Source organism: Procambarus clarkii, chromosome 34 (assembly GCF_040958095.1).
Source record: "Procambarus clarkii isolate CNS0578487 chromosome 34, FALCON_Pclarkii_2.0, whole genome shotgun sequence".
NCBI classification, from domain to species: domain Eukaryota; kingdom Metazoa; phylum Arthropoda; class Malacostraca; order Decapoda; family Cambaridae; genus Procambarus; species Procambarus clarkii.
This window is the reverse complement of record NC_091183.1, coordinates 31678778-31704757: the sequence shown is the minus strand read 5'-3', so window position 1 is coordinate 31704757 and position 25980 is coordinate 31678778. Positions and strand designations below refer to the sequence as shown.

General features: G+C 42.2%; 1 protein-coding gene across 1 annotated transcript in view; it reads left to right on the top strand.

Annotated features, from left to right (window-relative positions):
* Nucleotides 1-19361: 19361 nt before the first annotated feature.
* Nucleotides 19362-25980, top strand: part of LOC123762194 (ionotropic receptor 93a-like) — a 36542-nt gene continuing 29923 nt past the window's right edge. Inside the window, exons 1-2 of the mRNA XM_069335609.1 lie at nucleotides 19362-19541; nucleotides 19703-19883. Of these exons, the coding sequence (XP_069191710.1) occupies nucleotides 19365-19541; nucleotides 19703-19883 (358 nt within the window). The 5' untranslated portion in view covers nucleotides 19362-19364. The remainder of the gene's footprint in view (nucleotides 19542-19702; nucleotides 19884-25980) is intronic.

The following is a 25980-nucleotide window of genomic DNA, read 5'->3' as shown; positions in this document are numbered from 1 at the left end:
GACTGTCATCCTCTCTTGTTTTAAGTGTTCTTGCTGCCTGCGGACCATTGCAGGAAGCTGATATGAAGCTGTTCTTTCTGCAAATTGGAGAGCAAGTCTCAGCCTCCTGCAATGGTTGAATACATGCCTGTGGCCGGGCTGGTCGACCTGATATAGTTTTAATCTGACCCCATATCTTGCCAAGACAACTATGTTCATTTAGAGTTTGACACCACTCCAACCATCTTGCCTCCTTTACTTCTCGAGAAACTCGCCTTGCTTCAGATATCACCGCTCGTAGCAGAGTTCTTCCTTCTGGTGTGGGGTTTCTCTTTAGATGTTTTCTGAAGATATTGACTCTGTGGTTCTGTTCTTTAACGTCATTACTATAGAACCAATAGTTCTTTCGTTTCGTGTTACCTGTGATAATGATTGGAATAGCTTTGTTCGCAGCAGCTGCAACGGCTTCCTGCAGATTGGTCTCGTGTATGTTCAAATCCTCAGGTGGCGTGTACGTTGCATACCATTTTTCAAGTTCTTCTTGGTATACATTCCAATTGGCCTTTCCTAAATTCCACCGAGGCTGCGCAGGAGGTGTAGGAGGTCGTGCCAGGTTGAGTGTCGTGACAGTAGCATAGTGGTCACTGGTGATCACCGGGTCTACTTCCCACTTCACCTGTTGCTGGAGTGCAGTGGAGATGAATGTAAGATCAAGGGAACATCCTAGAATGTGAGTGGGTTCCCCAGTGTTGAGAAGTGTAATTTCAGGTACTTCTCGCAGAGCTGCAGCTAAATGGCGCCCATCTGCATTGGCTGGCCCAGTTGCACCTAACTCCGGATGATGAGCATTAAAATCTCCAGCAATAATTACATTTTCCTGCGTGGCCAAGGCAAGCACTGCCTCTGCTTCTAGTTTACGTCTAGGGGGCTTGTAGACGTTGTATATGAGGAGCTCAAAATTAGCCATAGTCACTGTAACCGCTAATACCTCTACTCTATCCCCACATGAAACTGAGTCTATTTTCTTGCTGGGTATGTTGTTTCTGACTAGGGTCATTAATCCTCTTAGTCTCCCCCGCTCATACGGTAGAACATAGTGCTGATATCCAGCTAATCTGAAGGATTTCGTGGCAGGGAAAAGAGTTTCTTCCAAAACGATTATATCTGCTTTCGTGCTGATTGCAGCCTCCTGAAGTGTGTGTTTTTTATTTCCAAGACCTTGTATGTTCCACTGCAGAATTCGTAATGGCCAGACGACGGGTTCGGTTGGTGTTGCTTGTTCTACTAGAACTCCTCCTCGGAATCGACCTCTATATTCTCCGCCTCGCAAGTCGTGTCGCTGCAAATCGGACTGCATTGACAGTTCGTGGTCATCCCCGACGTTGTTGGAATCTGTGCATAACTGTGGTCCATCGCTATGTTGTTGGAAGTGCAGCAGGTCGGACTGCATTGATTGTCCGTGGTCAACCCCGGCATTGTTGGAATCTGTGCAGAACTGTGGTCCATCACTTTGTTGTTGGTATTGCTGCAAGTCGGACTGCATTGATTGCTCGCGGCCGTTTCTGGTGTTGGCGGAACCTGCGCATCTCTGCTGTTCAATACGTCTTCGTTGGCGTTGCTGCCGATCAGACTGCATTGGCTGTTGTTGTCTGTCTCCTGTGTTGGAAGATTCTGTTGATCGTGGGTGGTCACTGCTTCTTGCAGTTGCGTTTGTGAATGTCGATGTTCCGGTGTCTTGACTAGCCGACTGTTGTTGGTAGTCAGTATGTCCAAGTTGCGTTGTTTGTCCTCTTGTGCTCCATCCTGTCGGAGACTGTCTAATTCTCGTGTAACTGTGGTCTGCTGCACGATCTTGTCCATTATCACACAAGTGATGTCTTGAGTCTGTTGTTGTGAGGCGTTCTGCGTCATCTGTAGGCAATTGATAATGGTCTCTGCCATGATCTTCACGATGGTTTTCAGCTGGACCTCGGTAAAACTGTATAGCTGGTGAGCAGATTCCGAAAGTGTTTTCTGCTCTTTTGCATTTGCTGGACTTCTGCAACACTTTCGTGTAATGTCTGATTCGGAATTGACAGATTCGGGAAATTTTGCTCTGTGAGAGCGGGTGGCTGTTGTGGCTGTGCACGAGTGTTCCAGACGTTGGTGTTGGTGGATGTACTGCTGGTCAGTGTGTTGATCCTGGCCTGAGCTGTCTGCACGTTTTGTTTCCGTGCAGAGCAGGTCGTGCTCCAGGCATGATGTTTGCCTCCACAATTTGGACATTTGGCTGTAGTGGTCTGGTTTGCCTTGTGCTTGGCAATACAGTCTTTGGTGGGATGTCTCAGGCTGCACACTCCGCACCTCTCCTGTCCTGTGCAGCGTGACTGATGGTGGCCGTATTTCTGACACCTGAAGCAGCGTAGGGGTTCCGGGACGTATGGCCTCTGTCGGTAAGTCCCCCAATTTCCAAGACCGAAAGTTTCTGGCACACGTCCCATGACGGTCACCAGAACCTGACGCGTCGCTGCCTTGTCTACTTTTGTGTGGCAACGTTCCGCATTCAGGACTTGCTTGTATTCTAGCACTGGATCCAGGGGAAAGTCGATTGGGTATCCCAAAAGCACGACTCGTGTGCGTCGTTCTGAAGGGTCCAGCTTTACCAAGCACACAGGTTTCCCCTGCAGGACTCTTACCTTCTCTAAGTAATGTGCAGTCTGTTGGTCTTGAGGTGTCAGTATTATTTCTCTTTTCAGGTTGACTGTAATGGAAAGTTTGAGCTCTGGTTGTTCTTTTTCCATCGCCGTTACTACTCCATATGCTGTAGGAAAGTGGTCGGTCTGCATGATCTTGAATTTTGGAAGATGTGCAGAGGCTGGCGATGTCTGGTGTGAGACTGGTGGTGTCCTCCCCTGTCTCATACTGCTGTCCTGCGGCTGGGCTGTGGAGAGAGGAACAATGGCTGACACTGGCTGGCGTGAAACTGGTGGTGTCCTCTCCAGACTCACACTGCCGTCCTGCGGCTGTGTTGTGGACAGAGAAGCATTGACTGACACTGGCTGGTGTGTGACTGACGCCGACCCCTCTAGGTCCATTACGACTGCTGACTTGCTGGTAGAAGCAAGTGGTAAAGCCTTGATAGCAGTTTTCTTTGGTGCCTGCTGCACATCGGTCCACCGTCCCTCCTCGTCTGAAAGCTGCTTCCATTCCCTCTTGCGCTGAGCCTTCCCCATGGCTCTCTTCACGTAGTGAGAACCGACTCAAACTACCGGAGCGAGCAGGCGACACGTCCTCACTGCACGGTAGCTCAGGAGCAACTCCCTTCACCGATTGCTTTGCAATTTTGACACAACGTTGCATTCGAATAGGCGTGTCGTTTTATATACCTACTATATAGATGCCACACCTGTGACAGGTAAAAACATGCGTTTTTGAAAAACAGTGCCATATGTTGCACATAATGGCAACATGCACGCTATACTAAACATGTCATGAATTCCTTTTCAATGTTTCCGATTGCATTGATAAATTTTATTTTCATATATTTCGATTTATTTAATTTTTATTGAATTATTTTGTGTGACATTGTGTTGGAATCGAGCTGTGTGGTTTACCATACCGTTCTTTTCGTAAGTAAAGGTATTGATCCCACACCTGTGATCGGTGAAACTATGCTTTTCTTGACAAACAGCGCCACCTGTAGCCTGTAAGAGCAACACACATGCTATACTAAATATGTTAAATTCTATTTCAATATTTCTGATTGCATTGATAAATTGAATTTTAATAGATTTTGAGTTATTTTCATTTTGATTTATTTTCATTTTGATTTAATTATTTTGTGTGAATTATGTTGAAATTGAACTGTGTTGTTTACCATACGGTTCATTTCGTAAGTATAGTTAATTTTTTATTTTTTAATCTCTATAAATAAAAATGGAAATGTTCGTCTGTTCAAAATCGTTAGTCTCCAAAAGTTTTACACCGATTGCTTTGACATTTTCACACAATGTTCCATTTGCATCCGGCCAGGTTTTTATATACAAACTATATAAACATCACGTCTGTGACGGTAAAAAAACATGCTTTTTCTGAAACTGTTTTTTTTCATGTGAGGGAAATCTTCGAAACCTCTTTACCAATTGCTTTGAAATTTTGACACAATGTTGCATTCGAATAAGCGCGTATTTTTATATAACTACTATATACATGCCTCACCTATGTCAGGAAAAAACATGCTTTTTTTTAAACAGTGCCATCTTTTGGACGTAAGAGCAACACATGCTGTAATCTCCGGAAGTTCTTCACCGATTACTTTTGAAATTCTGACACAACGTTGCATTCGAATAGGCGACTCTCTTTATATAACTACTATATAGATGTCACACCTGTGACAGGTAAAAACATGCGTTTTTGAAAAACAGCGCCATCTGTTGCACATAATGGCAACATGCACGCTATACTAAACATGTCATGAATTCCTTTTCAATGTTTCCGATTGCATTGATAAATTTTATTTCCATAGAATTCGAATCACTTTATTTTTTATTTAATTATTTTGTTTGATACTGTGTTGGAACTGAGCTGTGTGGTTTACCATACCGTTCATGTTGTAAGTATAAGTATAAATCCCACACCTGTGACAGGTTAAACTATTCTTTTCTTGACAAACAGCACCATCTGTTGCCTGTAAGAGCAACACACATGCTATAATAAATATTTAACAATTCCATTTCAATGTTTCTGACTGCATTGATAAATTGAATTTTCATAGATTTTGATTTATTTTCATTTTGATTCAATTATTTTGTGTGAATTGCGTTGGAATTGAGCTGTGTTGTTTAGCATACCGTTCATTTCGTCAGTTTTTTTCCTTTTTGTTTTTTTTAATATTTTCATACAATTTTTTAACTGTTTTTCTTATATTTCAGTAATGGGAACATCAGACACTTGATGTTCCCAATTTTCTGAAGTGAACATCATACCATTTGGGAAGGCATCGGGCGAGGGATTGGGGAATGGTGGGGATGATGAGGGACCGGAAGTGAGAGATTGTGGGGAGGACGAGGGGACAAGGGAGGGGCTAATGGTGGGGAAGGTCGAAGGGAAGGGGGAGTTTGGGATGGTGGGGACGAGGGGTTGGGGGAATGAGGAATGGTGGGGAGGACTAAGGGACAGGGGGAGTGGGACAAAGTGGGAAGGAAACGGGGATGGTGGAGTTGGGAATGGTTGGGAGGCCGAGGAGACGGGTGAGGAGAGAATGGTGGGGAGGTCTGGGGGACAAGGATGGTTGCTGTGGCTCAGCAACGCACATGCTTTGCTGAGCCACAGCAACGCGTGGCCGGTTACTGCAAGTAATATATACAATTTAAGCTCGTCCAAAGAACAGCCGTTTCTTCTTTTTCTTCTTCAGGTAGGATTAATTTCACAAACATCTACCTAGCTTGAAAGTCTCCAAGCTCCAAGGTTACATCTATGATTTTGAAGTGTATGCAGGAATTGGGAAGACAACAATTCAAACGGTTATGGGCTTGATTGAACCACTTTAGGAACAAAGGTTACCATTTATATATGGATAACTACTATAACTCAGGTTAACTGAGTCAAAAGCTGCGTGAACAAGGTGATATGCCTGTGGTACTGTCAGATTGCAGCATGGTGCACCAGAAGATCTTCAGCTACAAGCAAAGGGCAAATTGCCAGTAGATAAAACTGTATTCCAATGGAAGGACAATTCTTTTATAATTTTGTGGAAAGATAAGCGAGTTGTCTCACTTATCACAACTTACCACAATGCAGATACACAAGAAGTGAAAAAAGGAAACGAGTACGCAAACCTCACGGAACAACTTCATTGCAACAAGTACCTGTGAACAAATCAAATGCAATCTGTGACTACAATAGCCACATGAAAGGTGTTGATCACTTCGACCAAATGGTCAAATATTATTATTTAACATGTATATGTCACAAGTGACCGAAGAAATCCCCCTTCTACTTTCTGCAAATGGCTATCTATAATGGTTTTGTGTTATACAAGTACTACACAACTGATACAAAGAAACTCTCTTGCTCCATTTCTATGAAGTAATCATTTGGTCACTACTCAAGTTTGAGTATAATAATTGGCCTCTCCAAAATGACAACATCATACATGCTGGTGATGTACATGACGATGAGAGCAGATCTACTGGCGACAATGTTGTAACACCCGGACCTTCAGGTGTGAGGCGGCCACTATTCCCTTCTTCACCTCGAGATGAAAATTCATCATGTGACTCAGAAGACGAGTCAGATTACTCCTTGGGGTGCTGCTGCTAGGAGAAATCCTCGTATTGTGGATAAACCCCGAACGTCTGAACTGGAACTTGAACCATTCCCTAATTCGCATCGAAAAAGGTCTGAAGTGTCGTGTCAGCTACAAGTCTGGTAAAAGGAAGGACACCAGGTACAAGTACAAGTCGTGCGGTGTGGCACTGTATTCACCTAGTTATGCTTGCGGGGGGGGGGGGGAGTTTGAGCTCTGTTCTTTCGGTCCGCCTCTCAACTGTCAGACAACTGTTACTAATGCAGACGATAAGTCACAATAACGTGGCTGAAAATTGTTGACCAAACCACACACTAGAAAGTAAAGAGACGACGACGTTTCGGTCCGTCCTCGACCATTGTCGACTTGATACTGGTCCAGGACGGACCGAAACTTCGTCGTCTCTTCAGTTTCTAGTGTGTGGTTTGGTCAACAACTGTTACTAACTACTAACTAACTTTTTTCACACACATGCACAAACACCCAGGAAGCTGCCTAACTCCAAAGTACCTATTTACTGCTAGGTAACAGGTGCTTTACGGTGAAAGAAGCTCTGCCCATCTGTTTCCGCCGGCACTGGAAATCGAATCCCTCTCCACAGGACAATGTTTCCAGCATGCTGTCCAATCAGCCACCAGCGCCTCTGTGTGCTACACCATTCTCGAGCTTGTACCACCGAAAGAGGATAAACTGGGTACTCACCTAGTTGTGCTTGCGGTTGTTGAGCTTTGGCTCTATGGTCCCGCCTCTCAACCGTCATCTACTTGTGTACAGATTCCTAAGCTTCTTAAGCTCCATCATATCTATATTTGAAACTGTGTTTGGAGTCAGCCTCTACCACATCACTTCCTGGTACAACACTTATGTGAAGGATGCAACACAAAAACTACTGTGAAAAAAACGACTATTGTGAAACAAATAATGTCGGGAATGAATAACAAATGTAAAAATATTGACAAAAAGCTGTTTTTTCACAGGAAGATATACTTTATCTTATGGTATTGTTAATGTTGTTCTTCAATTTGCCCTTATATGCATATATCCCTTTAGGGAATTCTATTGCGAAAAATTGGATATCACCAAAATTGATGTTTTCAAACGGAAAAGAGTATACACATTTGAGGGAGGGTGTGCCAAGGGATGCTTGCTCACTGGTAACGCTCGGCCGATTTTCGGGTTTGTTGTAGAGGGCGCACCGGGCCTATTAACCTTATAGCATATATCCCTTTATGAAATTTATTGCGAACAATTTGATACCAAAATGAACGCCGTAGTACGAGAAATGAGTCGAGAAATCCTAAAAAAGTATACACATTTTAGTGTGGGTCCGTGCTCACGAAAGCGCTCAGCCCACCTTGGAGTGAGTGGACTGGGGCACGCATGGCAGGCCACTCAAAGTGTTAAAATATACATTATTCTAACTGTACTTTGCAGGAGGTGGACATTGGTCTTGGTCTCTTTACCATTGGTACTTTGTCAGCCGAGGTCATGGACTTCACGTGGCCAGTAACAATAGAATCTGAGACACTCCTTGGAGGTCGAGGTCGACCGGAGGTGGACCCGTGGGGCTTCCTGTTCCCTCTGGAGCCGCTGGTGTGGGCGGCCATCCTGGCGGCGCTGCTGGTGCTGCCTCTGACGATGTTCCTCATGTCCTCATGCACTTCCCTTAAGACTCTGGCCGGATGGATGGACGATATATTCAAATTCTTATCACTAATATTAAATCAAGGTAGACATTATTTATATTTTAATATTTTATTTTATGAAACGAACTTAACAATGAAGTTACATGATTTTCATGTCTTTTCTAGAATATTGGTAAATTATGAGTATTTTAATGCTGAAACCTCGATTATTATTATGTTCTAAAACCTACTCTTAAGAATATTATAAATAATCAATACTGTTATTATTATTATTATTATTATTATTGGATAAAAACCCACACATATGTATATGTGAAGTTTATTGAAAGATTTACACCAAGAAATATTTCACACTCATGAGAGTGCAAGAGACTTCTTGGTGTAAATCTTAAAAAAAATCACAAATAGAGAAGTAGGTTATTTTATCCAATAATATTAGGTCTTTGAGAAGACGTCACTTAATATTTTTATTAATATTGTTACTGCACAAAGGTGCAATAACCTTTGTATTTTGTTATTGTACGTTAATAATATATCACTGAAAAAATTGGGAGTAACAAGAGCATAAGTTCGAATCCTCCTTATGGCTCCTGCTGATTTTCTCATTATTTTTATTTGTTAAATTTTTTATTGCTCCTCTAAGGTGCCTAATGCCTTATAGCACGAAGATGACCATGGTAGGAGTGTACATTTACCCATATAGCATCAAGGTGACCTTGGTTGGGGTGTACACTATACCTTAGAGCAGCATGGTGACCATAGTAGGGATGTACACAATACTTTATAAAACGAAGGGGACTAAGATAGGGGTGCACACTGTACCTTATAGAACAAGGTGACCATAGTAGTGGGTGTACACTGTATCTTATAACGTCAAGTGTTATGAACTGCTGTCAAATTATAACATCCATCTTCTCTTGGTGTAAGAGTTACTCCAAGTCTGGCACACTCCGAACTGACATTGGAGATATAACATGGTTTGCAAGGTAAGCTGGAAGTTATAAGGCTTAAGAAATGAGATATTTATGGCGCAGGGATGCTGAATTTTAGAGGAAAAAGGTCGATGGCAGAGGTAGCTGGATCAAGAGGATGGACGAATGACACCATCAGTTGATAGGAGGCAAGAATCGTGATGTGGAATTAGGTTAAAGACATTGTTTAGCTGAAGACTCACTTCTCACGAAACTATTTGCGTTTTTTTAAACCTTTCTATGAACAACATTTTATTGTTTTAGTCACGTTTTAAATTAAGTTTTATACACGTTTTGAGAATTTGTAAGAGCGAGTATAAAACGTGAAATCATATTGTTTTAATAAAACGTGTTTTAAATGTTACGATATATCTTTTTGAGGAAAGGTTTTTAAAATGTTAATTATAATAATTAATCATTGGAATTAATAGATCATATTAATTATCTTTATTGCATTTGAAAGATAGAGATGGAGAGAGGAGAGAGAGGAGGACGGAGAGGAGACAGAAAGAGAGAGAGAGAGAGAGAGAGAGAGAGAGAGAGAGAGATAGAGAGAGAGAGAGAGAGGAGAAAGAGTGTAGAGAGAGAGAGAGAGGAGACAGAGAGAGAGAGGAGAGAAAGGGGAGAGAGAGAAAGAGAGAGAGAGAGAGAAAAAGGAAAGAGAGAGAGATAAGAGAGAGAAGGAGAAGAAGAGAGAGAGATAAGAGAGAGATGGAGAAGAAGTTAGAGAGAGAAGAGAGAGAGAGGAGGGGAGCAGAGAGGAGAGTAGAGAGAACGAGGCAGAAGCAGAACGAGTCGAGAGGTAGAGACCAAGAAGAGGAGAGAGGGAAGTGAGGAGAAGAGAGGAGAGAAGATAGTGAAAGTAGAGAGAGAGAGAGGAAAGAAAGAGGGAGAGAGAGAGAAAGAGACAGAAAGAGAGTAGAAAGAGTGGTATACCAGGGAAGGGCTGAAGGCAACGATCTCCTGTGAGACCAATGCGGAGGCTCAAGGAACACTGACTCCCAGCCAGCTGAGCCTATTGTCTCCAACCGTTTGACAGCAGGCAAGAGAAAGGAGCCAGTATTACCAGTAATACTGTATTACCCAGGTAGTAGTAAAAGTATTATTACCCAGTATTACCCAGGCCCCTAGGCACCTTCTCTCCTCCACACATGCAACTAGTACATACAGCTACAACTTTACACACACACACACACACACACACACACACACACACACACACACACACACACACACACACACACACACACACACACACACACACACACACACACACACACAGGCGGTGGGGAGCCGGTGGCCGAACGGACAGCACGCTGGACACGTGATCCTGAGGTCCTGGGTTCGATCCCGGGCGCCGGGGAGAAACGATGGGCAGAGTTTTTTTCACCCTATGCCCCTGTTACCTAGTAGTGAATAGGTATCTGGAAGTTAGTCAGCTGTCACGGGCTGCTTCCTGGTGTATGTGAGTGTGTGTGTGTGTGTGTGTGTGTGTGTGTGTGTGTGTGTGTGTGTGTGTGTGTGTGTCTGTGTGATGTGAAAAAAGTAGTAGTAGAAACAGTTGATTGACAGTTGAGAGGCGGGCCGAAAGAGCAGAGCTCAACCCCCGCAAGCACAACTAGGTGAATACAACTAGGTGAATACTCATGCTCACACACACACACATGTACAGAAGACAACGGACAGAGGACAACAGGATTAGATGCAACAGAGCTAGGAACGATTACGTTAACATAAGAAGAGTATCGGAAAGAAAATATGTGAACGATATTGTGATTAAAGCGAAAAAACAACCTAAATTACTGCACAGTCATATAAGACTGAAAATGTCGGTGAACGACCAAGTGACACGACTAAGGAAGACAGACGGGGCATATACTGAAAGTGACAAGGAAATGTGCGAGGCACTGAATGCCAGTTTCCATGGAGTGTTCACAACCAAGCCTGAGCAACTCCCATTCTTAGAAGAGATTACCCTAGACGAAAGACTGTCAGATATAGAGGTGACAGCAGAGGAGGTAATGAAACAGTTGACAACACTGGATGCAACTAAAGCAGGTGGACGAGAAAAAGTATCACTGTGGATACTAAAAGAGGTGGCGCAGGCCCACAGCATGCCTCTGGCAAAGATCTTTAATGAGTCTTTTATGTCGAGGGAATTGCCCAATTCCTGGAAGAGGGCAAATGTCGTACCGATTTTCAAGAAAGGGGATAGGGAGGAGGCACTTAACTGTAGACCTGTATCACTGACCAGCATCCCCCGTAAAATACTTGAAAGAATAATTTGGCTAAGACTGGTTGCACACCTTGAGAACATTAGGTTTGTAAACAAACCTCAACATGGATTCTGGAAATGGATATCTTACCTAACAAACCTTTGGGAATTCTATGAAAAAATAATGAGGATAAGGCAGGACAGAAAAGGTTGGGCAAACTGCATATTTTTGGACTGCCAAAAAGCATTTGATACATTATTTATTTTAATATATATATATTTAAAAATATATTTATATTTATATATTTAATATTATATATTTATTAAAATCCTAATATATATATTTAAAAAGAGGCTCATTCCGGGTAAAGGTTGACACCTAAGGGGCCCTCGCGACACACACACGCACGCACACACACACACACACACACACGCACGCACACACACACACACACATACACACACACACACACATACACACACACACACACACACACACACACACACACACACACACACACACACACACACACACACGCACTGGGGAGCCGGTGGTTGAGCGGAAAGCACGCTGGTCACGTGATCCTGTAGTCCCGGGTTCGATCTCGGGCGCCGGGGAGAAACTATGGGCAGAGTTTCTTTCACCCTATGTCCCTGTTACCTAGCAGTAAATAGGTACCTGGGAGTTAGTCAGCTGTCACAGGCTGCTTCCTGGGAGGGGGTGGGGGTGTATGTGTGTGTGTGTGTGGTGTGAAAAAAAGTAGTAGCAGAAACAGTTGATGGACAGTTGAGAGGCGGGCCGAAAGAGCAGGGCTCAACCCCCGCAAGCACAACTAGGTGAATACACACTCAAAAAAAAAACACATGCGTACAAACACACACACACACACACACACACACACACACACACACACACACACACACACACACACACTGAAAGAGTGTGCAGAGGCACTTTACTCGCCACTCTCCATAGTGTATATTAGGTCACTGGAGACAGGAGACCTACCAGAAATACGGAAGACGGCAAATGTGGTCCCAATATACAAAAGGGTGACAGACAAGAGGCACTGAACTACAGGCCAGTGTCCTTAACTTGTATACCATGCAAGGTGATGAAGAAGATCGCGAGAAAATCCCTAGTAACACATCTGAAGAGAAGGGACTTCGTGATAAAAAGCCAACATGGGTTCAGGGATGGTAAATCTTGCCCTAATTGATTAACAAAATTCTACGACCAGGTGACAAAGATTAAACAAGAAACAAAAGACTGGGCGGACTGTATTTTCTTGGATTGTCGGAAAGTCTTTGACACAGTCCCCCATAAGAGGCTGGTACATAAGCTGGAATGACAGGCAGGAGTAACTGGTAGAGCGCTCCAGTAGATATAGGAGTACCTAAGCAATAGGAAGCAGAGAGTTACAGTGAGAGGTGAGACCTCAGATTGGCGTGAAGTCACCAGTGGAGTTCCACAGGGCTCTGTTCCCGGTCCTATCCTGTTTCTGGTATACGTAAATGATCTTCCGGAGGATATAGACTCATTTCTCTGAACTTTTGCTGACGATGCCAAAATTATGAGAAGGATTAAGACAGAGGAGGACAACTTGAGGCTTCAAGAAGACCTACACGAACTGAAGGAATGGTCGAACAAATGGTTGTTAGAGTTTAACCCAAGCAAATGGAATGTAATGAAGATAGGTGTAGGGAGCAGGAGGCCAGATACAAGGTATCATTTGGGAGATGATACTGGAGGCCTACCAGAGCCTACTTCAAGAGTCAGAGAGAGAAAAAGACCTGGGGGGTTGATTTCATGCCAGACCAGACCCCTACAGCCTATATCAAGAGGATAACATCAGCGGCATATGCCAGGATGGGCAAAATAAGAACGGCATTTAGAAACTTGTGTAAGGAATGATTCAAAACTTTGCATACCACATGTCAGGCCAATCCTGGAGTATGCAGCCCCAGCATGGAGTCCATATCTAGTCAAGGATAAGACTAAATTGGAAAAGGTTCAAAGGTTTACCACCAGAGTAGTACCGGAGCTGAGAGGTATGAGCTACGAGGACATAAGGACGGGATAAACTTACCGGAATGAATTAGAAAGTGAATTCCTAATGAATGTAATTCACTACAGGACATACTACGAGAACAAAAACCTCATGTCGCTGAAAGATTAGTGGAAACTGAGTAGCCAAATAAGCCTCGGAGATATTGCAAAGAACTTTTTTAGTGTCAGAGTGGTTGACAAATGTAATGCATTAGGAAGTGATGTGGTGAAGGCTGACTCCATACACAGTTTCAAGTGTAGATATGATAGAGCCCAGTATGCTCAGAGCTCAGTATGGAAATATGAAGGTTCACAGACTGCTGCATGCAGATATTAAACTTCACGAGTGTCCAGAATGTGGGAAAGCTTTTACTCAACTTGGAAATATGTTGAGCTCAGGCTACCAAAGAGCCTGAGCTCAACTCCCGCAAGCACAAAGAGGTGAGTACACACAAACACACACACACACACACACACACACACACACACACACACACACACACACACACACACACACACACACACACACACACACAGGTGAATACAATTAGGTGAGTACACACACACACACGTGTGTGTGTGTGGACTATGCCACCCAAAAGTGTCAGGAGGCAGTAAACAGGTTTATCCCAGCCCGACAGGAAAAAACGAGAAGCAAAAGAAGAATCCATGAACTAATAGGCCATGTGTGAAAGCAAAGGAACTGAACAAAAGGGCGTGAAGGAACTTCCGAAATAACAGAACACCAGACAGTAGAGAGAGATACCAGAGAACCAAGAACGAGTACGTTAGTGTGAGAAGAGAAGCTGAGAAAAAGTATGAAAATGATATAGCTAATAAAGCCAAAACCGAACCAAAGCTACAACACAGTCACATCAGGAGGAAAACAACAGTGAAGGAACAGGTGATGAAACTTAGAACGGGTGAGGACAGGTACACAGAGAATGACAAAGAGGAGTGTGAGGAACTCAACAAGAGGATCCAGGAGGTCTTCACAATAGAACGAGGAGAGGTCACTGCACTAGGAGAGGTGGTAGTAAACCAGGCGACCTTGGAAGGGATCGAAATTACTAGAGATGAGGTTAAGAGGCACCTATTGGATCTAGACGTGAGAAAGGCTGTTGGCCCGGATGGAATCTCATCATGGGTATTGAAAAAGTGTGCTTGCGCTTTGCTTGCCACTCTACATAGTGTATAGTAGGTCACTGGAAACGGGAGACCTACCAGAAATATGGAACACTGCTAATGTAGTCCCAATATACAAACAGGGTGACAGACAAGAGGCACTGAACTACAGGCCAGTGTCCTTAACTTTTATACCATGCGAGGTGATGGAGAAGATCGTGAGAAAATACCAAGTAACACATCTGGAGAAAAGGGACTTCGTGACAACCCATGAACATAGGTTCATAGGTAAATCTTGCCTTACAAGCTTAATAGAGTTCTACGATCAGGTGACAAAGATTAAGCAAGAAAGAGAAGGATGGGTGGACTGCATTTTTTTGGATTGCCGGAAAGCCTTTGACACAGTACCCCATAAAACTGGAGAAACAGGCAGGAGTAACTGGTAGGGCGCTCCAGTGGATAAGGGAACACCTAAGCGATAGAAAGCAGAGAGTTACAGTGAGAGATGAGACCTCAGATTGGCGTGAAGTCACCATTGGAGTCCCATAGTGCTCTGTACTCGTACAAATCCTGTTTCATATACGTCAATGAGAGGGCATAGACTCATTCCTCTCAATATTTGCTGACGGCGCCAAAATTATGAAAAGGATTAAGACAGGAGGACAACTTGAGGCTTCAAGAAGACCTGAACAAGCTGCAGGAATGGGCGAACAAATGGTTGTTAGAGTTTAACCTAAGAAAATATAATGTAATGAAGATAGGTGTAGGGAGCAGGACACCAGATACAAGGTATCATTTGGGAAATGAAATCCTTTAAGAGTCTGAGAGAGAGAAAGACCTGGGGGTTGATATCACACCAGATCTGTTCCCTGACGCTCATATCAAGAGGATAACATCAGCGGCATATGCCAGGTTGGCTAACATAAGAACGGCCTTTAGAAATCGATGTAAGAAATCTTTCAGAACTTTGTATACCACATATGTCAGACCAATCCTGGAGTATGCAGCTCCAGCATGGAGTCCATATCTAGTCATGCATATGGCTAAACTGGAAAAGGTTCAAAGGTTTGAAACCAGACTAGTACCTGAACTGAGGGATATGAGCTACAAGGAGAGATTACGGGAATTAAACCTCACGTCACCGGGAGACAGAAGAGTTAGAGGGGACATGATCACCACATACAAGATTCTCAGAGGAATTGATAGGGTAAATAAAGACAGGCTATTTACCACAAAGGGCACATGCACTAGGGGACACAGGTGGAAACTGAGTGCCCAAAGGAGCCATAGAGACGTTAGAAAGATTTTTTTCAGTGTCAGAGTAGTAGACAAATGGAATGCATTAGGAAGTGATGTGGTGGAGGCTGACTCCATACACAGCTTCAAGTGTAGATATGATAGAGCCCATTAGGCTCAGAAACCTGTACATTAGTTGATTGACAGTTGAGAGATGGGACCAAAGAGCCAGAGCTCAACACCCGCAAGCACAACTAGGTAAGTACACACACACACACACACACATGTGTGTGTGTGTGTGAAAAATTTTGACACATAATTAAATTTTTTTCTCTCTTCCTATTATGCTACGATGCTGAGACTTGGACCAGATGAAACCCATTTATATACAACACGTCAAAAAAGTTTGATTGAAATCGAACCAGTTTTCATTTTAGGCATATATAAATCTAATCCCCCCTTAACATCACTTCCCTGGCCTCACTAATACCTTCACATCACCTTCCAGGCCTCACTACACCTTCCTGGCCTCTGCATGTTTCTGTATAAGATCACATAAGTACCTAATAAAGAATTCCTGGCAGATATTCAATATCTCTAATAAAATCAAAGCTTTCACCAAAAGTATAACTCCGAAGAGTGGTTCTGTGGTTATGATCCATGTTAACTTTGTTATACAAACTCCAAATATTCTAAAACTGAATATAATACATTTAAAGTTTATCAATGTTAACATCATTGCTTCATTGGTTAGTAGTGCCTTATTAGGTACTAGCAGTACCCGGCCACGCGTTGCTGTGGCTCAGCAACGCAAGTGCATTACTGAGCCACAGCAACCTTCCCTGTCCCCCAGTCCACCCCACCATTCCTCCCTCACCCGTCTTTCCGGCCTCCCAACCATTTCTCACTCCATGGTCCCCTAATCCATCCCACAATTCCCCACTCCACCAGCCCCTTTTCCTTCGCACCATACCCCACTCCCCGGTCCCTTTGTCTTCACCACCATTCTCCACTCCCCCATCCCCTCGTCCCCACCATCCCCCCCCATCCGTCCCCTCGTCCTTCACCACCATTACCCTATCCCTTGTCCAATGCCTTACCAAATGGTCTGATGTTCCCATCAGAAAATTGGGAACATCAAGTGATCTGATGTTCCCATCACTGAAATATAAGAAAAACAGTTAAAAATGAAATGAAAATATGAAAAAATTAACAAATAAACTATACTCACGAAATGAACGGTCTGGTAAACAACACAGCTCAATTCCAATGCATTTCACACAAAATAATTAAATCAAAATGAAAATAAATGAAAATCTATGAAAATTCCATTTAACAATGCAATCAGAAACATTGAAATGGAATTGTAACATATCTAGTATAACATGTGTGTTTCTCTTACATGCAACAGATGCGCTGTTTTTCAAGAAAAGCATAGTTTTACCTGTCACAGGTAACAGGTATCTATACTTATATTTACGAAACGGACGGTATGGTAAACAACACAGCTCAATTCCAACACAGTGTCACACAAAATAATTCAATAAAAAATTAAATAAATCGAAATCTATGAAAATAAAATTTATCAATGCAATCGGAAACATTGAAATGGAATTCGTGACATATTTGGTATAGCGTGCATGTTGCCATTATGTGCAACAGATGGCACTGGTTTTCAAAAACTCATGTTTTTACCTGCCACAGGGATGGCATCTATATAGTAGGTATATAAAAAGACGCGCCTATTCGAATGCAACGTTTGTGTCAAAATTTCAAAGCAATCGGTGAAGAACTTTCAGTGATTACAGCGTGTGTTCCCCGTACATCCAACAGATGGCTGTTTTTCCAAAAAAACATGTTTTTTCCGGTCACAGGTGAAGCATGTATATAGTAAATATATAAAAGGACGCGCCTATTCGAATGCAACATTGTGTCAAAATTTCAAAGCAATCGGCAAAGACGTTTCCAAGATTTCCCTCACATGAAAAACACATTCAAAAACACAGTTTTTCAGAAAAACCATGTTTTCTTTTTACCGTCACAGACGTGACATCTATATAGAATGTATATAAAAACCTGCTCGGATGCGAATGGAATGTTGTGTGAAAATTTCAAAGCAATCGGTGAAGAACTTTCGGAGATTAGCGATTTTGAACAATCGAACATATCCATTTTTATTTATATAGATTAAGAAAGAAGGAACAATAATTAACTTAATGGAGGACAATTAGCTAGCCCATATAACAGCATCCAAAAACGGTGTTTGAGACGTCTTGCGACAATTGGGGTCAAATCAGGAACCAGGTGGAGTAACATGCTTAAATTTACAATAAACATTAACTCTGAGGTTCACAACAATTTCATGACAAGAAATAAAAAAAAATTGTGGTTTTAATGGAAAATTTTGATGGAGGCAGGGAGGGAGGGAGGGAAGTGGTGAGGGAGGGAATGAAACGATAATAATTTTCATAAGAATATTCTTTTCATTAGTGTTTAGGATTATCTGGTGGAATTCTTTGACAACGTAAACTATATCACTGAACCAGTTAGCAAACTGAAACATAAAATGGGATTTTAAACCCACACCGAAACCTTTGTTATCAATTGCTTGCTATACACAGAAATCACAATAGCAAGATGCATCAGTGAACAAATCCACCAGGGGCCATGACGAGGGGTTCGAACCTACGTCACATCACGTAGGTTGGTAAATCAGGATGATTTCCCGGATGCAATTATTTTACAATGTCGTAGCTCAGTCGATTAAGGCAGCGTCTGGGATCCTTTCGAACGTAGGTTCAAACCCTCGTCCCGGCCCTTGTGGATTTATTGCTTGCTATATTAATTCATTTATTTTTATATTTGTTATAATTAAACTTATTTCTGGTTGTAATTATGATCCAGGAGAGACTCAAACATAATAAACTCATAAAACAGTTAACTGGAGACAATCGAGCAATTAGTACCACAATGGGATCTGGGAAGTTCCACCGCTGCATCCACGTCATGAACACCAGTCTACCTCATCTTAGATGTTCATGTTTCATTTCCTTTAAAACTGCTTCTCGTCCAACTGGAGGCCACACCTGTAGAACCAGGCCTGGACGCTCACACTGACACAAGACTCAGCAGGAATGTTTAAGTGCAACTCATAACGAGTTAATGAAATGTTTTTACCCACGATGTTGTAGATGAAGGAATCTATAACCACAAGATATTGCCGTCGTGTTCCACGGAAGTCTTGTAAATCTGGTTAATAGCACTTACGCATTTTCTGAGTCCCAATTAAAGTTACATTGTGACTTGGTTAGTAAACTGACGGTCTCATCGTGACTTGGTTAGTAAACTGATGGTCTCATCGTGACTTGGTTAGTAAACTGATGGTCTCATTGTGACTTGGTTAGGAAACCGAGGGCCTCATATATTACTGGACGGGGTTCATTCCCCCAAAGACACAAGTGAATTAAATGTTGTATCCCACTAAATGCCAAAATATAATTTATTGAAGTATCTTATAAATTATTAAATCTTCTGTAGCCTTGCCAATTCAATATAATCTCTCTAGCCCCAAGGGCCTGGATACACTTCAAGATGTTGCATGACCAAATAATACTTTCACTCCAAACATATACCACCTTACCACTCATGCTAGTGCCACCTCTTATGGTGGCTTAATCTTCGCCAATCAATCATTCAATCTAAATTCAATCAATAAATCAATCAAATAATAATAAATAAATAAATCTTGTAATCCGAGTTTGGTAAACTCGAATGCACGAGCCTAGCCGAGCTTGCATTATAATCTTTCTCAACAGGTATTTCAGAACAGAATGTCTGGTGGTGGGAGCGGGTGGTGATGGTGGTGTGGGGGCTGGTGACGGTGGTGTTGACACAGAGCTACGGTGGCAACCTCATGGCTCTCCTGGCTGTCAGACACATCCCTCAGCCCATCCAGTCCCTCCAGGACATTGTGGACGACCACTCTGTAACTTTGCTGGTTCAGAGTGGCTCGGCAAAAGCAGTATATTTTACTGTAAGTCACAACTGCCTTTTGGTGTTAAATACAAGTTAAAAAGGTTTTATGATGAAGCGTTATTGTTCCTAATGAGATAAATTGATGTAGAATGTTTAATAATGTTGAATACAGTTACTTTTCAAAGTCTTAATTATCATTTGATAATTGGTTTGGCATAGACTGCAGAGGCAGGAATATTGCGAGACGTCGCAAATCTACAGAAAGTGAATCGCCTTAAATTCATCAAGACGTCAGAGTTCCTACAGAGCATCAACACATTTGTTAGGAATGGTCATCATATACTCAGCGCAGCAGAGGCTGTGGAAAGAATTGTGATGGCCCAAGACTTTTCACGAACAGGTGAGTTATTCAGTCGTTTGCATTATATATATATATATATATATATATATATATATATATATATATATATATATATATATATATATATATATACATATATATATATATATATATATATATATATATATATATATATATATATATATATATATATATATATATATAATTGTCGTTTATTCTGTTTGTATTTTACATACATTTTTTGTAGATTTGTAGTCATTATATAAATATTTGTTATAGTGTTTAGTATCTATGTGTTAGGTATCAAGTTTCACTTCTGATCACTTCACGTAAGTTTAATAGAATGGTTTGTTTAAGTAGTTATAAATTTCATCTTGTAGTTTAATGGATTTTAAATTAGTTTTAATATATGTGACAGTTAATAAGTTTTATTTGTATTGATCACTTTAAGTGCGCTTAAGTGTTTTGTTTTTTAAGCATTTTCCTTTCTTTGATAGGCAATTATATTCAGTATGAGTTCTTTGTTTACCAGCTATTTGATTGTGATTTCTGTTTTTTCTTTTAGATCTGATGATGAATACGAGAAGTATTCGAAACGTTATGTTTTTTAAAGTAAAGATTCTGATACAAGATGTTCAGTATATCCCTGGTTTTCCTATTCATCTTAAAATATATATATATATATATATATATATATATATATATATATATATATATATATATAAAGGCACAACTCTCCTAAACACGAGAGTGAAGTATACAACTTTAGAACACTTTCCCACCAGGAGACTCGAACCCTCGCCAGCACAGAAGCCTTCCAGCAACTGGCATAACAGGTACGCCTTAACCCGCTCCACCACCAGCTCAGACCCTTAAAAGAGATGGTAATTTCGGAGTATTTATATACTCCAAAGATCACCACCTCCCAAGAGCACTAGAGCAAGTGAGGGGTCATTTATACGTTTATTTCATCAAGTCCCTGTTAATATGGGAGAACACTGTGTCTATGAACTTAAGGCACAACTCTCCTAAACACGAGAGTGAAGTATACAACTTTAGAACACTTTCCCACCAGGAGACTCGAACCCTCGCCAGCACAGAAGCCTTCCAGCAACTGGCATAACAGGTACGCCTTAACCCGCTCCACCACCAGCTCAGACCCTTAAAAGAGATGGTAATTTCAGAGTATTTATATACTCCAAAGATCACCACCTCCCAAGAGCACTAGAGCAAGTGAGGGGTCATTTATACGTTTATTTCATCAAGTCCCTGTTAATATGGGAGAACACTGTGTCTATGAACTTAAGGCACAACTCTCCTAAACACGAGAGTGAAGTATACAACTTTAGAACACTTTCCCACCAGGAGACTCGAACCCTCGCCAGCACAGAAGCCTTCCAGCAACTGGCATAACAGGTACGCCTTAACCCGCTCCCCCACCAGCTCAGACCCTTAAAAGAGATGGTAATTTCGGAGTATTTATATACTCCAAAGATCACCACCTCCCAGGAGCACTAGAGCAAGTGAGGGGTCATTTATACGTTTATTTCATCAAGTCCCTGTTAATATGGGAGAACACTGTGTCTATGAACTTAAGGCACAACTCTCCTAAACACGAGAGTGAAGTATACAACTTTAGAACACTTTCCCACCAGGAGACTCGAACCCTCGCCAGCACAGAAGCCTTCCAGCAACTGGCATAACAGGTACGCCTTAACCCGCTCCACCACCAGCTCAGACCCTTAAAAGAGATGGTAATTTCGGAGTATTTATATACTCCAAAGATCACCACCTCCCAAGAGCACTAGAGCAAGTGAGGGGTCATTTATACGTTTATTTCATCAAGTCCCTGTTAATATGGGAGAACACTGTGTCTATGAACTTAAGGCACAACTCTCCTAAACACGAGAGTAAAGTATACAACTTTAGAACACTTTCCCACCAGGAGACTCGAACCCTCGCCAGCACAGAAGCCTTCCAGCAACTGGCATAACAGGTACGCCTTAACCCGCTCCACCACCAGCTCAGACCCTTAAAAGAGATGGTAATTTCGGAGTATTTATATACTCCAAAGATCACCACCTCCCAAGAGCACTAGAGCAAGTGAGGGGTCATTTATACGTTTATTTCATCAAGTCCCTGTTAATATGGGAGAACACTGTGTCTATGAACTTAAGGCACAACTCTCCTAAACACGAGAGTGAAGTATACAACTTTAGAACACTTTCCCACCAGGAGACTCGAACCCTCGCCAGCACAGAAGCCTTCCAGCAACTGGCATAACAGGTACGCCTTAACCCGCTCCACCACCAGCTCAGACCCTTAAAAGAGATGGTAATTTCGGAGTATTTATATACTCCAAAGATCACCACCTCCCAAGAGCACTAGAGCAAGTGAGGGGTCATTTATACGTTTATTTCATCAAGTCCCTGTTAATATGGGAGAACACTGTGTCTATGAACTTAAGGCACAACTCTCCTAAACACGAGAGTGTAGTATACAACTTTAGAACACTTTCCCACCAGGAGACTCGAACCCTCGCCAGCACAGAAGCCTTCCAGCAACTGGCATAACAGGTACGCCTTAACCCGCTCCACCACCAGCTCAGACCCTTAAAAGAGATGGTAATTTCGGAGTATTTATATACTCCAAAGATCACCACCTCCCAAGAGCACTAGAGCAAGTGAGGGGTCATTTATACGTTTATTTCATCAAGTCCCTGTTAATATGGGAGAACACTGTGTCTATTTACTTTAGAAAGTGAACACTTTAGAAAGTGTTCTAAAGTTGTATACTTCACTCTCGTGTTTAGGAGAGTTGTGCCTTAAGTTCATAGACACAGTGTTCTCCCATATTAACAGGGACTTGATGAAATAAACGTATAAATGACCCCTCACTTGCTCTAGTGCTCTTGGGAGGTGGTGATCTTTGGAGTATATAAATACTCTGAAATTACCATCTCTTTTTAAGGGTCTGAGCTGGTGGTGGAGCGGGTTAAGGCGTACCTGTTATGCCAGTTGCTGGAAGGCTTCTGTGCTGGCGAGGGTTCGAGTCTCCTGGTGGGAAAGTGTTCTAAAGTTGTATACTTCACTCTCGTGTTTAGGAGAGTTGTGCCTTAAGTTCATAGACACAGTGTTCTCCCATATTAACAGGGACTTGATGAAATAAACGTATAAATGTCCCTTCACTTGCTCTAGTGCTCTTGGGAGGTGGTGATCTTTGGAGTATATAAATACTCCGAAATTACCATCTCTTTTAAGGGTCTGAGCTGGTGGTGGAGCGGGTTAAGGCGTACCTGTTATGCCAGTTGCTGGAAGGCTTCTGTGCTGGCGAGGGTTCGAGTCTCCTGGTGGGAAAGTGTTCTAAAGTTGTATACTTCAATCTCGTGTTTAGGAGAGTTGTGCCTTAAGTTCATAGACACAGTGTTCTCCCATATTAACAGGGACTTGATGAAATAAATGTATAAATGACCCCTCACTTGCTCTAGTGCTCTTGGGAGGTGGTGATCTTTGGAGTATATAAATACTCCGAAATTACCATCTCTTTTAAGGGTCTGAGCTGGTGGTGGAGCGGGTTAAGGCGTACCTGTTATGCCAGTTGCTGGAAGGCTTCTGTGCTGGCGAGGGTTCGAGTCTCCTGGTGGGAAAGTGTTCTAAAGTTGTATATATATATATATATATATATATATATATATATATATATATATATATATATATATATATATATATATATATGATGAGCTCCTCAGGTCAATATTCAGGAAGGCGCTCAACCTAGATTTAGATGACAGTCAGTGGGACCAAGCAACACTCCCAGTGAGATTTGGAGAGATAGGCATACGAAAGGTAACTGAGGTAGCACTTCCAGCATTCTTATCCTCATGTACAGCAGCCAACGAATTGGTAGAGCAGATCCTACCAGAGCGTATGAGAGAGACAGCGGGAACTCATGATCAAACGTTCATCGAAGCAGCCAGACAATGGGACACCATTGCACACCCTCAACCCTGACCACAAGTCCCAAAAAATCACAAGCAGGCCCACTGGGATAGCCCCATAATGGAAAAGACTGTCACAGCAATAATTGACAACGCTGATGCTGAAAACAAAGCCCGCCTCCTAGCGGTAACAGCACCCCATGCCGGGATTTTTTATTTGCTGTGCCCACTGCAGCCCTGGGAACTCGCCTCAGTAATGGCGCTCTCCACATTGGAGTTGCCCTTCGCCTTGCCGCCCCGATCCTCACCGAACATAGGTGCATCTGCGGAACTGCGAGGGCAGACCAATATGGTCGTCATGGTCTGGTATGTCGTAAAGCACAGGGTAAAACTGCAAGACATGAAGAAGTCAACGACATCATCAAGAAGAGCCTCGCCACAGCCCGCTGCCCGGCACAAAGAGAACCACACTTATCCAGACCTAACGACCCTCAGAAGCGCCCAGATGGGGGTTACCTTGTTACCTTGGAAGGATGGTAAGCAAGTGGTGTGGGACTACACGTGCGCTGCCACACTGGCCAGTACCTACCTCCACTACAGCACACGTGAAACCGGTGATGCTGCTTGTTTCAAAGAATCGAAGAAAATTATTAAATATAGAGGTCTAGCACACTGCTACAGCTTTGTTCCGATCGACTCAGAGACCCTCGGTTCGGGGGGAAAATGTGCATTGAAGTTCCTGAAGGAATTGGGGGACAAATTGATCAGCGCTACAAAAGACCAGAGAGCAAAAAATTTCTTGTTCCAGCGCCTCAGTGTTGCGATTCAGAGGGAAAATACCTGTTGCGTCTTAGGCACTAGTCCAACTTCAGAGGAATTCGAAGAAGTGTTTGACTTGCAACAATGATCGAACCCGTCTGTGACATTCATCAATGTTTCCCATTGTCGTGTTTTTCAAGAGATCCATAACCTTTATGCACCTTTTTGTATTATTATTTTTGTATCAACCCATGTATATCTTGTAACCATCAAATATATAATAAAGCACAAAAAATAAAAAAGGAAGGGGTGGTAGGAGAAAAGCACACAGAAACTGTATTGGAGGGGATCAAAACATTCCCTCTAATACGTTATGCGTGGTTTCCTCCGAGGCTATAGGTCCCCCTTCCAGCTAGAGGTGGTACTCCCTTCTATATATATATATATATGTATACATATATATATATATATATATATATATATATATATATATATATATATATATATATATATATATATATATATATATATATATATATATATATTATGATGAAATTAATACCCTATTAATGCCACCTCACCCCATCCACCTCACTCAAATGTAGATATAAACAAATCGGAGATGTGTAAGTTCTATTCAGTTGTGTATGTGTAAACTAAAGTCTTTGAAAATGTAATAAGTTTTACGAAACTCGCTCAAGTGTCGCGTCAGACTAGCAATAAAAATGAATTTTGGAGAATTGATTTTTGAATTACCACCAACAGTGAAAAGAAATGTGCGAAAGATAGAGAAAATTTGTGTTAGAATTATTAATCTTACTTTTTCGGTCATATTTAATAATATATATATATATATATATATATATATATATATATATATATATATAACTGAAAACTCACACCCCAGAAGTGACTCGAACCCATACTCCCACAACTGGTATGTACAGGGACGCCTTAATCCGCTTGACCATCACGACCGGACATAAGGAAGTGATAGCCGAGGCTATATGAACCACTTCCCCGCCGGCACTCGGATGGTAATCTTGGGCATAGCATTTTATCAAATCACCTCATTCTTTGGGGCACACGTGAGGAACACAAATGCAAACAAGCCTGAATGGTCCCCAGGACTATATACAACTGAAAACTCACACCCCAGAAGTGACTCGAACCCATACTCCCACAACTGGTATGTACAGGGACGCCTTAATCCGCTTGACCATCACGACCGGACATAAGGAAGTGATAGCCGAGGCTATATGAACCACTTCCCCGCCGGCACTCGGATGGTAATCTTGGGCATAGCATTTTATCAAATCACCTCATTCTTTGGGGCACACGTGAGGAACACAAATGCAAACAAGCCTGAATGGTCCCCAGGACTATATACAACTGAAAACTCACACCCCAGAAGTGACTCGAACCCATACTCCCACAACT